The sequence below is a fragment of the Patella vulgata genome, chromosome 9 (assembly GCF_932274485.2).
Source record: "Patella vulgata chromosome 9, xgPatVulg1.2, whole genome shotgun sequence".
NCBI classification, from domain to species: domain Eukaryota; kingdom Metazoa; phylum Mollusca; class Gastropoda; family Patellidae; genus Patella; species Patella vulgata.
The window spans coordinates 15,412,891-15,426,005 of NC_065887.2; the positions used below are offsets into that span (position 1 = coordinate 15,412,891).

General features: G+C 32.6%; 1 protein-coding gene across 1 annotated transcript; it reads left to right on the forward strand.

Annotated features, from left to right (window-relative positions):
- The first annotated feature begins 44 nt into the window (after positions 1 to 44).
- On the forward strand, positions 45 to 12,784 carry LOC126832582 (EF-hand domain-containing family member B). The gene is made up of 10 exons (XM_050563419.2): positions 45 to 158; positions 2,563 to 2,728; positions 3,585 to 3,647; positions 3,986 to 4,322; positions 5,432 to 5,750; positions 6,677 to 6,899; positions 7,942 to 8,137; positions 8,756 to 8,911; positions 9,564 to 9,745; positions 10,450 to 12,784. Exons 2-10 carry the CDS (start codon positions 2,642 to 2,644, stop codon positions 10,627 to 10,629), a joined length of 1,743 nt encoding a protein of 580 aa, XP_050419376.1. The 5' UTR covers positions 45 to 158; positions 2,563 to 2,641; the 3' UTR covers positions 10,630 to 12,784.
- The last annotated feature ends 331 nt before the right edge of the window (positions 12,785 to 13,115 follow it).

Sequence of the window (13,115 nt, forward strand, 5' to 3'; positions counted from 1 at the left end):
CACCCTTATGTGTTGCTAACCTAAACAATAGAACCAGCATCAAACCATAATTTGCAAGGTAGCCTAAGTCGAAATGCCAGAGGCAGGCAGAATATTCAGCACTCTATGTTAATTATTTCGATGTGGAGTGCTTTCAAGGACTAAATTTGTGTATAGAGGTGTGTTTTTTTTTCTTACAGATCCTCTTCTGAGCGCTCATTGCATTGGCTACATTACTACAAAACTCAGATCCATGACCATATCATCGGTTTCGCTTGTTTTATTTAGGCTGATCCAGATCAGGTTGGATTTGAAGTCATAGAGAAGTTCTTGGTTTTTCAAATATTTTCAAATGTTTTAGATTTTTTTGCCATTATTACACTTTCAGGTAAATGTTCCATAGTTTTGTTACTCTTACTCTGTTTGTGAAAAGTTTTTCCAGGTGATATTTGTTACCGTAATTGTCATTTGATTTCTTAATAGAGTTTTTTGCTATGTTCTCTTGTTTTAGTCGTATTTGTATCTAGGTGTTGTTGACATAAATGTGGCAGACTATTATCATAGATTCCTGATGTTTTTTTATAGGTCTTGATCATGTCACCCGACTTCGTCTACATGTTGATCTACATACCGTTTTCTTCTCCCCTATTCCATTTCAATTTGAATTTTTTATTGTTTCTCGGGAAAGTTAGAATTTTATAATACTTTAACTTGATAATAATAAATCTAATTTCTAAATCAAATACTCAATTATTAATAGATGTAACTTTTAAGTCACAAGTGGCTAAACATATCTGCAAGTGCAAACTCCTAATAAAACTAAAAGTTAAAAGCAAGTATTAAGTAAGTAAATGAAAATCTGTTGAATCTTACAGATTTAATGTACAATATTGTTACCTCTTTGATACAAGTTTAATATAAATTGTTGATTTAAATTTAACTTCCCGCATACAAACTGAATGATTTGATGATAATTTGGACTAAAAACATATTTAATTAAACTAATTAATCTATCAAAATTTTGCTTCAAAACCTTCAAAATCATTGTTTTCGCGAGGGAATACCCCTGCTACAAAAAATCTCTTAAAAGAAGTCATTTTGTCACATGATTTGGCTGACATGCTGCCTAGCAACGGGTGCGAAGCCAGAGGAGAATTCATTGCATATACAAGATGTTGTTGTCTTTAATTGCTGTCCATTTATCATAAATATCAAAGCCTAATTAAATTCTCGAACCATCCACTGCCCATGTCTTTTTTCTGTGGTTTTTATCTCAGAAACTGTCATACGTTTAAGCTCACCATCAAGTTTATCAATATTATACATCAAGTGTTCACTTTCGCTGAAAGATCAGACGGTTTTCGTGTGCGTCCTTTGAATCACGCGAATAGGCATCAATAATCATTGGGTTGCCGGTTAGGGGAACCCTTACATTTTTGTCCTGTATGCACTCCATAGGTGTTTTTCAGGGAATCCAGTATTTTTCTAGTAAGATTGGAAAGTATCTTTAACTGGATTCTGTTATTTCCATTTGTTTAATTTATTTTCTTAAAAGTACAAGAAAGTGTTGTTATGTGTATATGATCATGACCATCTTCAGTTTCACTGTCAACACTTTTACTAGCCAAATTTGAAATTCAATTTGTAAACAATCCGTCTTCAGCTTAATCTTTTCAAAATAAAAATTTAATCGCATAGAGCTTGCTCCATCACTAATCAAAATAATGCATAGTTTGGCTTCTTTAAAGAAGTATTAGCCTACTTAAGAGATAAATCTTCTTATTGGAGTTCTTTTTTCTGGCTTCAGATATAAATTGACCGAGAACATTTAGTTTTAGACTACCTGTTTTGTTTTTATGCATTTCACTGATGTGGTTACTTGTATAGTTAATTTTTACTTCAATATGCTTACATTCATATTTCTTGTAACATAGCAGATCATGACTCATGCTGGCATTACACAATGGTTTCTCTGGGTTATAATTATATTCCTGATTGTTTTCAAATTTGAGTGAAGTCTGTATCACTACAGACATGGGACTGTACAGCACAGTGGACGGTTATGGCCAGCCCCCGGATCCATTCACTTAATTTGAATTGCTCGTTTGTTTGTGATTTCTGCGTATTGTGTCTTGTCCGTATATTTATTTTTTTTGTGTATATTATGTGTGGTGCAGTCCAGCTGCACTTGTTATTAATATTAGACAGTTATTTATTCACATGGCAAGTTCATAATCAACACACAAGACCATTGGATGACTAGGAATTGAACGGATTAGAGCACCCACACCATTTAATAATATAATGTTAAATTGGATAATCAGGACTTTGTTTATTTTATATTGGAGCAATGATACTTGACAATTGAGGCTATCTTGTTATAACTTCAAATGCTCATAACTTTGATCAGAATGAAGTAATTTGAATGAAATTTTCAATGATGATATTCATTTTTTATTTCCTGTATCTGTTTTTAAACTATTATAGCAAGAATGGGCAGCTATTTGTCTAAATCTTACATAATGCATCTTTAATTAAGCAAAGTATACTTTTCTTACAACATAATTTTGTTTATTGTTCCAGCAAGAATCTTTCGTAAACCAAGTGTTACACTATATACAAAAGTGTGGTAATTAAGGTGAAATACATTTTGATCTGAAAGATGACATCTTTAGTTCGTTTTCCTCAGATCAACACACAAAGTGTCTATTCTAGTAAAATCAAAGACTGGACTCCACAACTTAGAGCTGTAAGTTTAAATTCATATTTATCTCCCTTTATCTCACTATTTCAGAGATAATATTATATATCAATGATGATGTCCTGAACGAAGAATCCATGTGACCATATAACAATTTACCCCCATTTAAAAATACCCAAAATGAATTTCAAATGTTATAGTTCAACATTGGATTTGTTAAAATAAAAGCATCACCTGTAGATTACCGGTATGTTGATTGAATAAATATGGAGTTTATCAAAATGGATATAAAATTTATTTTATATTTTCTGCTCCCCAAATAATTCAACCATTGAGCCATGACAATTTTGATCAAGAAAATGTCTGATATTATGAGAGACCAGATTGGAAACTGAAAATAATCACTTTTAATATTTATACTGTAATGTTGAAAATGAATCCGTAGAGTGTGGTTATTGATTAATCTACAGTTTATTGATAATAATACGTCTAATTTGTTAATTAGTTAATAATTGAAAGTCAATACATATTATTCGTTGTTTATTTATAAACAATACCGGTAATTAATAATTGATACTTAGTACATATGATCAGTTAATTAGTTGTATACATGTAATTAGTTATTGATTAATCTACAGCTTATTGATTTAATGAATAATATATATCTAATTTGTTAATTAGTTAATAAGTAATAACAAAAAGTCAATACATGCTATTCGTTGTTTATTTATAAACAATTATTAATAATTGAAACCTCGTACATATTAGTTAATTGGTTGTATATTTATAATTGAAAGTCAATACATGTAATTAGTTATTGATGATTATTGATTGATAATCATATTTCTTTAACAACTAGAATCTATCAATAAATATCATCAATTGTTTTTTTATTTTTGTCAAGGCCGGTAAATTAACTGCCACTGGTGACACAACTGAATTATGTATGAAACCAACCAATAAAAGGGTGAGGATATATTTATTTTTTTACCTAATTACTTAAACTATGAAATGAAATGGGGTATAATGTCCTACTTTTCTGCACCAATTGGGCTTATGAAGATGGGAATATGCCATGAAGTGTACTTTTAGGGAAATTGGCCTGGACAGCAGCACTTTATGTCTTCGTTAGCCTATGTTGAACCCCATTTCATTTCATTTTCTCTTTCATGAAAAGATTTTGTTTTGAACATATTGCTAGCCAAATCAAGACTACATACTTGGTGTGAATTTTGTTTAAATATTGGATTTAGATTGCTTAGTTTTTAATTGTTTAAGAAATTGAACTTTTATATTATTTTACAGCCTGAGAGTCCTGATGTTGTTCGTCGATTTAGAGCATCTCTTCAACCTGAAGCTGGACGCAAAAGAATATTTTATGGAAAGGCTGGTGACCCCCACTTACAATGGGCAGCCAACATGGCTCATGGGGTCAGCACTCAATCTTCCGAGACCTCTGCAATTTTAGTAAATCCGAAACCTAAAACACTCTATAGACAAAGGCTGGAAGATCGGAAAGAGAATCTATATGCCAGTCATATCTGTGCTCCATTAGGAAAGTCACATGATCAGTCGCCAGGGTTACCAGTACCACACACCCTTTATCCCGATTATTTCACTTTTGGAATTGCAAATGAAATAGGTATAGTATGTATTCTATCAAATTCTGTGGTCTAGCCCAAATTCGTGGATTTTCACTGCTGGCCACTGGAGGTTTTCTTATAAAGAGTAGGGTCGCTTGCCTAACCTCATGGGTTTTCTCTGGGTCCTTCGGTTTCGTTCCACTGCTTAGGACCCATTGTAAATAAGCAGCGCTGATGTTATATACGTCCGGCTTTATGGACTATACTAAGTAAAGACCTCTTCATGACACCATACCTATCATACAATGCAGCAACTAGTTCTTATTCATATACAGGGGTGTTGGATGGCCGAATGGTTAGCATGTGGGCGCTGTATCATAAGGACTGTCATTGAGTCAACTGGCAGGGTTTTGATTCCCCGGTTGTATGTGACAAGGAGTAGGGTCACCTGTTCAACCTCATGTGTTTTCTCCGGGTCCTCCGGTTTCCTTCAACTACTACAGACCCCTACTCGCAAGTGAATTATTGAAATAAAATTGAACCATGTGTTTGTCCCAAAATGACCTAGTTTGTGTCGAGTGGACGTTAAACCACATTTCTCACTCTCTTATTTCATATACATATCTATATTTATTTTTATGTTGTAACCTTTACTTACAGAATAAGTAAATAAATAGAATACGCACGAGCAAATTATTGAAATAAATTAGAATCATATGTTTGTCCCAAAATAACCTAGTGTGTGTCAATTGGACACTGAACCCTATCTCTCTCACTCTGTCAATGATCAGACCACTGGTTATACTGCATGTACCATGTTCTTTTTATTTTGGGGGGTTGGGTGGCTGAATGGTTAGCACGTGCACATTGTATCATAAGTTTTGTAATTGAGTTAAGTGGCGTGACAAGGAGTAGGGTCGCATGCCCAACCTCGTTATTTTCTCTGGGTCCTCCGGTTTCCTCCTAGTCCTACTGCTAAAAACCCATACTTGCAACGATTTATTGAAATAAAATTGAACCATGTTAGTCCCGAAATAACCTGGTTTATGTAGAGTAGACACTGAACCCTCTCTCTCTCTCTCTCTCTCTCTCTCTCTCTTTCTCTCTCTGTCAATGATCAGACCATTTGTTATACAGCATGTTAAAATTCTTGTTCTCTTTATTTTAGATATCGGTGCTGGTGGTCTCATTAATCCTGATAAAAATTATCAACAAGTAGAAGATGAATCGGCCATTGGTCATAAACTTTACGTCAAGACACACATGGATTACGATGTTGGGGAGCGCATCAATAGAAGCTATACATGTCCAAATTTTAACGCCAATAAAATATACGGTATCCCTACGCCTCATTGTGATAATGGAAGAGAAGTTCGGCAAACATTAAAATGGCTGCAACAAGATGATAAAATGTCTAAGATCGTTTCGGAAAGAGTTGACAATTTTCGCGAGAGGACTCAACCACAGCTTGGAAAGGTTCATGATCCGTAAGTGATATTAAACCTTTTAAACTCTAAACCTGATGTCGAAATACCATAGTTAGTATTGAAAACTACGTTCTTTAACGGAATCCAACATCGATAACTTGAATATAGAGCTCTAAACACCACAAACAAACTTGTTAATATTGACGTCTCACTCTTTAATTTAGCAATGGAATTAGAGAAAGAAAAGGATTATCTTCATCAGACAAAATGAATTGTGGATGTCGAAGCCTATTTCTATACCTCTCTTTTTCATGTTATCAAGACTGTGGTCTTGAAATTCAAATACACCTTAATAGGAACCCAGGTGTGAAATTAAGCCTAAAAACAACAGAACCCCAATCCCACCTCTAGCCCCTTTCTAGATATCACATAGACACACAAAGTATTAGTCAATTTTTGCATTTTGTAATTTTTCTAACATTTGTCTATTTAAATTGAAATCCAGTATTGCATGTTATCATAGTCTAAATCAGCGTTTCACATTAACATTTTCCCAATCACAATTTTTAGCATTATCTTAATTTTTATAATTATCCCAATTTTTAGCATTATCTTAATTTTTTAGCATTATCTTAATTTTTTAGCATTATTCCAGTTTTAACATTATCTTAATTTTTTAGCATTATCCCAGTTTTTAACACCTTATTTTTTTTTAGTTTTATCCCAATTTTTAACATCTTAATTTTTAATGTCATCTCAATTTTTAACATTATGTCAGTTATTATAATATGCATGTTTTTATTTATTTATTAATTTACGGTTTAAGTCATTGAAATTTTATTCTTGTGGCGTGTAAATTAACTGACAGGAATATCTCTTCTCATTGCCAGTCAGTTAAAATTGGCAAATATAACTGAAATAAGAACCCTGCCCTGTATGACTATAAAGTAATATTGTTTCAATCCAAACATATGTTTACATTTCAGAATAAAAGATACATTAAAGGTACCAAGTGATCATACATTTGGTGTTTTATTGAAGGCAGATGAATACGGAGCTGGTGATTTATTACATGATCGTTTACCAGGATCGTATTTACGTGGGAAAGATCAGCAGAGAGGTATATTAGCTGCTGCTCGTCAACATTTAAAGAAAGCTAATTATCATCATTTCCCCGATTTACTGGCTGCTTTTAGATTTTATGATAAGGTGAATATGTATTTTATGATACAGTAATTTTGTATTTTGTTACAAGAATGGTGGGGGGGGGGGCACCTGTGAGGCACAGAAAGTGTGTCTAGTCATTTGGGTGAGATGCAAAAACCAGTCGGACGTACATCATGCAAAAGTGCCCCTTGAGGAATTTGATGAATAATAAGTGCAAATGTAGTGGTCCAGGCAAAGTTAACCTACACATTGTACACGTAACCATAGTAACGGACCATAATTTTTATGATGACAAGACATTAAACCTTATTCTATTCCAAGATATCTAGCTTTGTTTTATCATATATTGTATAATTAAATATCCATTAGTTTAAAACAGTTGTTCTTTTTAAAATTACATTACCTTCACATCTCGGGTGAAAAGTTTCAACAGTCTTTTACTTTGATTTAATCTGTTTTATTTACTAAAATATATATGAAGCTACTCCTTTAAAACTTGATATCTATATATGACATTTAATATGTGACAAAAATCAGATATATATATTCTTAACTTATTTGGTAAAATTTGGATTTGGTACAAAGTTATGATTTTGCTTAATATTGTTATTTGGTACAATATTGTTATTTGGTACAATATTGTTATTTGGTACAATATTGTTATTTGGTACAATATTGTTAGTTGATACAAAATTGTTAGTTGATACAAAATTGTTATTTGATACAAAATTGTTATTTGGTACAAAATTGATATTTGGTACAAAATTGTTATTTGGTACAATATTGTTATTTGATATAGTATAATTATTAGTTGGTACAATATGTGTTATTTGGTACAAAGTTATGATTTTGCTTAATATTGTTATTTGATACAATATTATTTGATACAATATTGTTATTTGATACAATATTGTTACTTCATACCATATTGGTATTTGATATTTTGATACAATATTGTTATTTGCTATAGTGTTAGTTGGTACAATACATGTTATTTAGTACAAAAGTGTTATTTAGTACAAAAGTATTATTTTGTACTACATTGTTACTTTTGTACTACATTGTTATTTTATTTCTTTTGTAGGATAACTGTGGAAAAATAAGTATATCTGGATTAAGAGACGTTTGTGTTGAATTTAATCTGCCACTTGCACCTGAAATATTAGAACAAGTTTTTGATTATTGTGATGTGAACAGGGATGGCCTTATTGACTACATAGAATTTGCTAATTTCTTAAATTGGAAAGACAAAATGGATCTTGGTATTCCATATAGTGAAGGTAATTATACCCCCACATTTACAATGTAGTGTAAAATCAGAACAAGTTTGTCTCCTTCAGGAACAGCCTTGTTGTTTCTAGGCAGTTTTATCAAGTTGGGATCATGAACAACTGATTCCAGAGATAAACGAACTGTGCCCAAGAAGAGAAGAAAGGAGAAACCAACGCAAACATCAATTAAGACCCTGTATGCATCCTCGGTATCCACTCGGCTAACCCTTTGGTTTATGCATGGGGAAGACACACATTCAAATTATCTGGCCTTGATGACTGCTATTTTTATCGACCAATCAAAATTATTGTTAAATTCAAAAGAAATAATGTGAAGGGAAGTAACTCTCATCATGTTGCAACAAACACACGGCCATATTGTTGTGAACGTAAGCAGGCTAAGATTCGTTTGTAAACTGTTTTTTGATTGCTTCGTAGAATCAAGCTACGATCAAGGGCAGATAGTTTGGATACATGAATACCCCATGGATGAACCCAGGGTATAGTGCACTAGAACGGAATGAGACCACTGCGGATACTGAGGATGACCCACAGGGTAAAATATATACAAATTAAAATTGTAGTCTAATTTGAATTACTAATACTCCAAATGCTTTTATATTACAGATTTACCCTCACAAAGTAGTGATTTTGTCCAGAAGTCACCTCAAAGTTCTGATAGTACAGCCAGACGGTTAAAGAAACAAATAGATACAGCTGTTGGCAACCATAAAACCAGTGCTGGCATGATCAATGCTGTAGTAGGTGGAGTATCTTCAAGAGGTGAGACCAAAAACAATTTATAAAAGGGCATATAACTCTATACTTTTAAACTTTAATATAGACTAATATGTACAACATTCTTATGCTTACCCAGTAGCTTTTGAGAAGGCAATGGACATTATTTAAATGCTCTATGCTGTACTCACAGGAGTAGAGCCAGGATGTTCGTAGATGGATATAGGCTGATATGTGACATTAAGGGATAATCGGTGATAATGGCTCATTTGCTCATCTTAATTTTAAGTAGTATTTCCTTTTATTCGTTGGGAATAATCATTGTTGCGTTAGAGCCACAGTGACTCATTGAGTAAGGCACTGGTTCACTAACCTTAACCTTGAGGTCTCAGATTTGATCCTGGTGTCGGCTGAGAAAATTCCTGATGGGATTTTCCAGCATGGTTTCCTCTTGTCAGTGGTGCAGGACAGATAGCCTGGCAAGGGACAGCCACAGTGTTAAGTCGTTCAGATGGGACAAAAAACTGAGGTCCTGTGTCGATATTGGGCTGCACGTAAAAATAACCCTTGACAGAATTTTCCTTGTAGAACACACTGCTTGGTGTCTGTTTTCATTAGCCCAGACAGGGCAGAAAAGTAGGACATCAAACCCTATTTTATTTCTTTTGTGCCTTATTAAATTGGAAGCTGTTTTTAGATTTCAGGACTTATGGTGTACCCACCATCCGAATTGATTTAGCAGCACCCAGAATCAAACGCATTGATGATCGCAAAAATTATGGTGATGAATCCGACTCCTACGGTCTGCTGAATCCTTCAATATACAGTCAAAAAGGTGTTTACGAAAAAGATTTTCTGATACCCAGATCCTTTGAAGAGGTAAGCAAAAAATATATATAAAATGATTTTAATGATAGAATTAAGATAAATTAATGACTTTTTGTTTGTTTTTTGCTCCAACTGGGCTAAAGAAGACGGACATGCAGTGTGCTATGAGGGAAGTTTTGCCCAACAGTGGTGATACGGCCTACTCTTATATGGAATTCCAACTGCCAAGGTTCTTTGTATGTGCACACCAATGTGAACACAGAACCGCATTTTTTCGTCCCATCTGAATGACTGCATTTACCCCCCCCCCTTATTTTTATTAACAATATTTTATTCTCAGAATTGAGGAACAGACTAGGCCTATATTACCTTTCAATGTCACTTACAAGGCCTTCCATCCTACATCAATGAAAAGGGGGAATCACGCCTGATAATCCAGATGCATGTTCTTGGCCAATACCAGGATCGAACATGGGACCTCCAGGTTAGCAAGCCAGTGTCTTAATCACTGAGCCACTATGGCCCCCACAGATTGTAATATACATGTATATAGTCCTCACCTGTGTCCATTGATCCATCTGATCACATTAGTCCGGGTGGTGAAGAAAAGAAAACATCTCATTTCTTTGAAAGAATATTACAGAGAGTGGAACAGGACTTGGATAAAGATTTCAAAATAAGAGTCTTTCATTCAGAAATATTTATTTATTCACTAAAATATATCTAGAACCTTATTCATTATTCTATTATTTCAGATTAAGTCAATTTATGAGAATATTGGAGTCAGAATGACAGGTCAAACTTATGAAGATGTTTATAATATGGCAGCAAGTCGTCATCCAAAAGGTCATGTCAGTGTGGAATCCTTCAGGAATATCTTGGATGAATTACAAGAAAGCCAACTTCAAAGTGGAAATCATCCGCTGGCTGTTTAAGAAATGTTTCTTGAACAAAATCATTACATCATTGCAGAAAGCTTACATAACAATATTTATCTTTGTTCAATATAATCAAAGACTTTATTCATAAAAATCCAAATATTTTCAAATTGAGAATTAGAAATCAGACCCAGGTACAACAAAAAACCATTTTTCTTGGTTTTCAGTTTTGGTTAAAGTATGATGGCACGATGTTCTAAAGCCTGCACTTTAGATAATAAGTTCTGGCAGTGAGACAAGTGGCATGGTTTCGATCCCACATATGTGACAAGGAGTATAGGGTCGTCTGCCTCCCATGGTGGGTTTTCTCCATGCCTGAAATTGTTTGTCCTGAAATAACCAGGTTTGTGTTGAGTGGGTGTTAGACATTATTCTCTTTGGTAAAATTATTCAAATTTGAGTACAATACCCAATAGTGGCTTATTGGGCTGTAACTAATATGAAAAAATCAGGTGATATATATATTTTTATCATAAATATAATATTTATTATGGGTGAAATGTCTCAAAGATATAATTTCGATTTGCCTTAAACTGTCTCAGTATTACAATCAAAATATTGCTCATTAAATATTTTTTACAGGTGAAATGTCTCAAAAGATATAATTTCAATTTGCCTTAAACTGTTTCAGCATTATAATCAAAATGATGCTCATTAAATATTTATTAAAGGTGAAATGTCTAAAATTTATAATTGCAATTTGCCTTTAACTGTCTCAGCATTATAATCAAAATTTTACAATATAATCTTCCTAGTCAAAAGTTATTTCAAATATAATTAAGGTCATACAAAACAAAATGTTCAGGTTCTCAGACAATACTTCCCAAAAATCTGATGAGGGTAGGCAATCTTTCAAAGGATCATGTGACTGATCACAAACATCATGTTTCAAGGCACTACATTTATTTCATCATGTTGTTTATAGTAATGTATGATTATCCAGTATCATGACTGTCAATAACAGGGTTGCATACTTGATAACGTAGCATATGGTACACTTTCGGTTTCATTTGATTTTTTTTTATAGAGTTAGTTCCTGTAAAGAGGGGAAAGATGAATGTGCAGCAGTTAATGAGACTGTTGTTTTTATTTTTTAATTTCTTCAGATAAAAATGGGTTATGCGCCCCTTTTTATATGATGCTGGAGTATCTGAGAACCAGATTATTTTTCTTTTTATGGCCTAAGATATAAAATGTTTAGGAAATTAGTTTTTAAAGTCCTTATGAAAAGGTAAAATTACTGCACTATAGTCTAGTCATCTAGTGATGATCAGTTGGTTTTAAAATTAATCATACAAATAATTATTCAATGAAATTAATTCATAATGAAAAATTTACAATATAAAGCGATTAATAAGGGATGGTAATCAATTCTGACCCCGAGTTCAAAAAGCATTCCTAGACTTATGTTAAGAAATTATTCCACTATTAATCATACAGGTCACAATTCTAAGGAATCAAAGAAATATCTTTGATATTCAGAAACACAGAAACTTTGCACATATAGTTTCTTATTGATGTATTTGGTATATTAAAACAACAAGAGCCTTATACGGAGCTATAGTTTAGTTAAATTAAGGGGAATAATTTTGAGTAAATTCTTAACGTAAGCCTGAGAATGTTTTGTGAACTTGGGGCCTGGTCTAAAGATAGTATTTCATGTTTTATATAGAGGATTTCTCGTAGATTACATTTACTGGTAGTCAGCTGGTTTTGATTTATCAAAATATAGAGGTCAAATTTTTCTCAAGTGTCCAATTTGGCTTGATTCCTTGCACATGGGACTTCAGTGAAACCTCATTGGTTGCCATGTTTCCTGTTTTGTTTTTTTTATAAACAATATTTATTCAGAAACTGAGGGAATTTTCCTGTTTCCATAATACATGTTGGCTTCTGCTTTTTAAAAATAAGATTTTGAGTGAATAAAGTAAAAAGAGGGGGTAGCGAAGAACATTTCCAATAAAGTACAATTTAATCCGAAAGTGCTTCCTGAAAATAAACTTTATAGGCCTATCAACAGTATTAAATTTTAATGAAATTTATTTATTCATGCATTATTTACATATTTTTAAGTCACATTGTCAGTATTAAAAGGATAAATTACAGCGCATCTATGAATGAACTATATACATCAACAGTATTAGATTTTCATGAATTATATATTTATTCTTGCATTTTTTACATATTTTTAAGTCACATTGTTAGTATTTTTAAAGTAAAAGGATAAATTACAGCGCATTTATGAATAAACTATATACATCAACAGTATTAGATTTTAATGAATTATATATTTATTCATGCATTATTTACATATTTTTATGTCACAGTGTCAGTATTAATTTTTAAATTAAAATGATAAATAAAAGCACATATATGAATGAACTATATACATCAACAGTATTAGATTTTAATGAATTATATATTTATTCATGAATTATTTACATATTTTTAAGTAAGTATTTATTTAAGATTATTGAAAGGAT

Excerpts from the sequence above, each read along its gene's own strand:
- LOC126832582 (XM_050563419.2), top strand. The coding sequence starts at position 2,642 with ATGACATCTTTAGTTCGTTTTCCTCAGATCAACACACAAAGTGTCTAT. Across the intron at positions 8,138-8,755 it reads TGGTATTCCATATAGTGAAG|ATTTACCCTCACAAAGTAGT; the intron begins GTAATTATACCC and ends TTTATATTACAG. Across the intron at positions 8,912-9,563 it reads AGGTGGAGTATCTTCAAGAG|ATTTCAGGACTTATGGTGTA; the intron begins GTGAGACCAAAA and ends AGCTGTTTTTAG.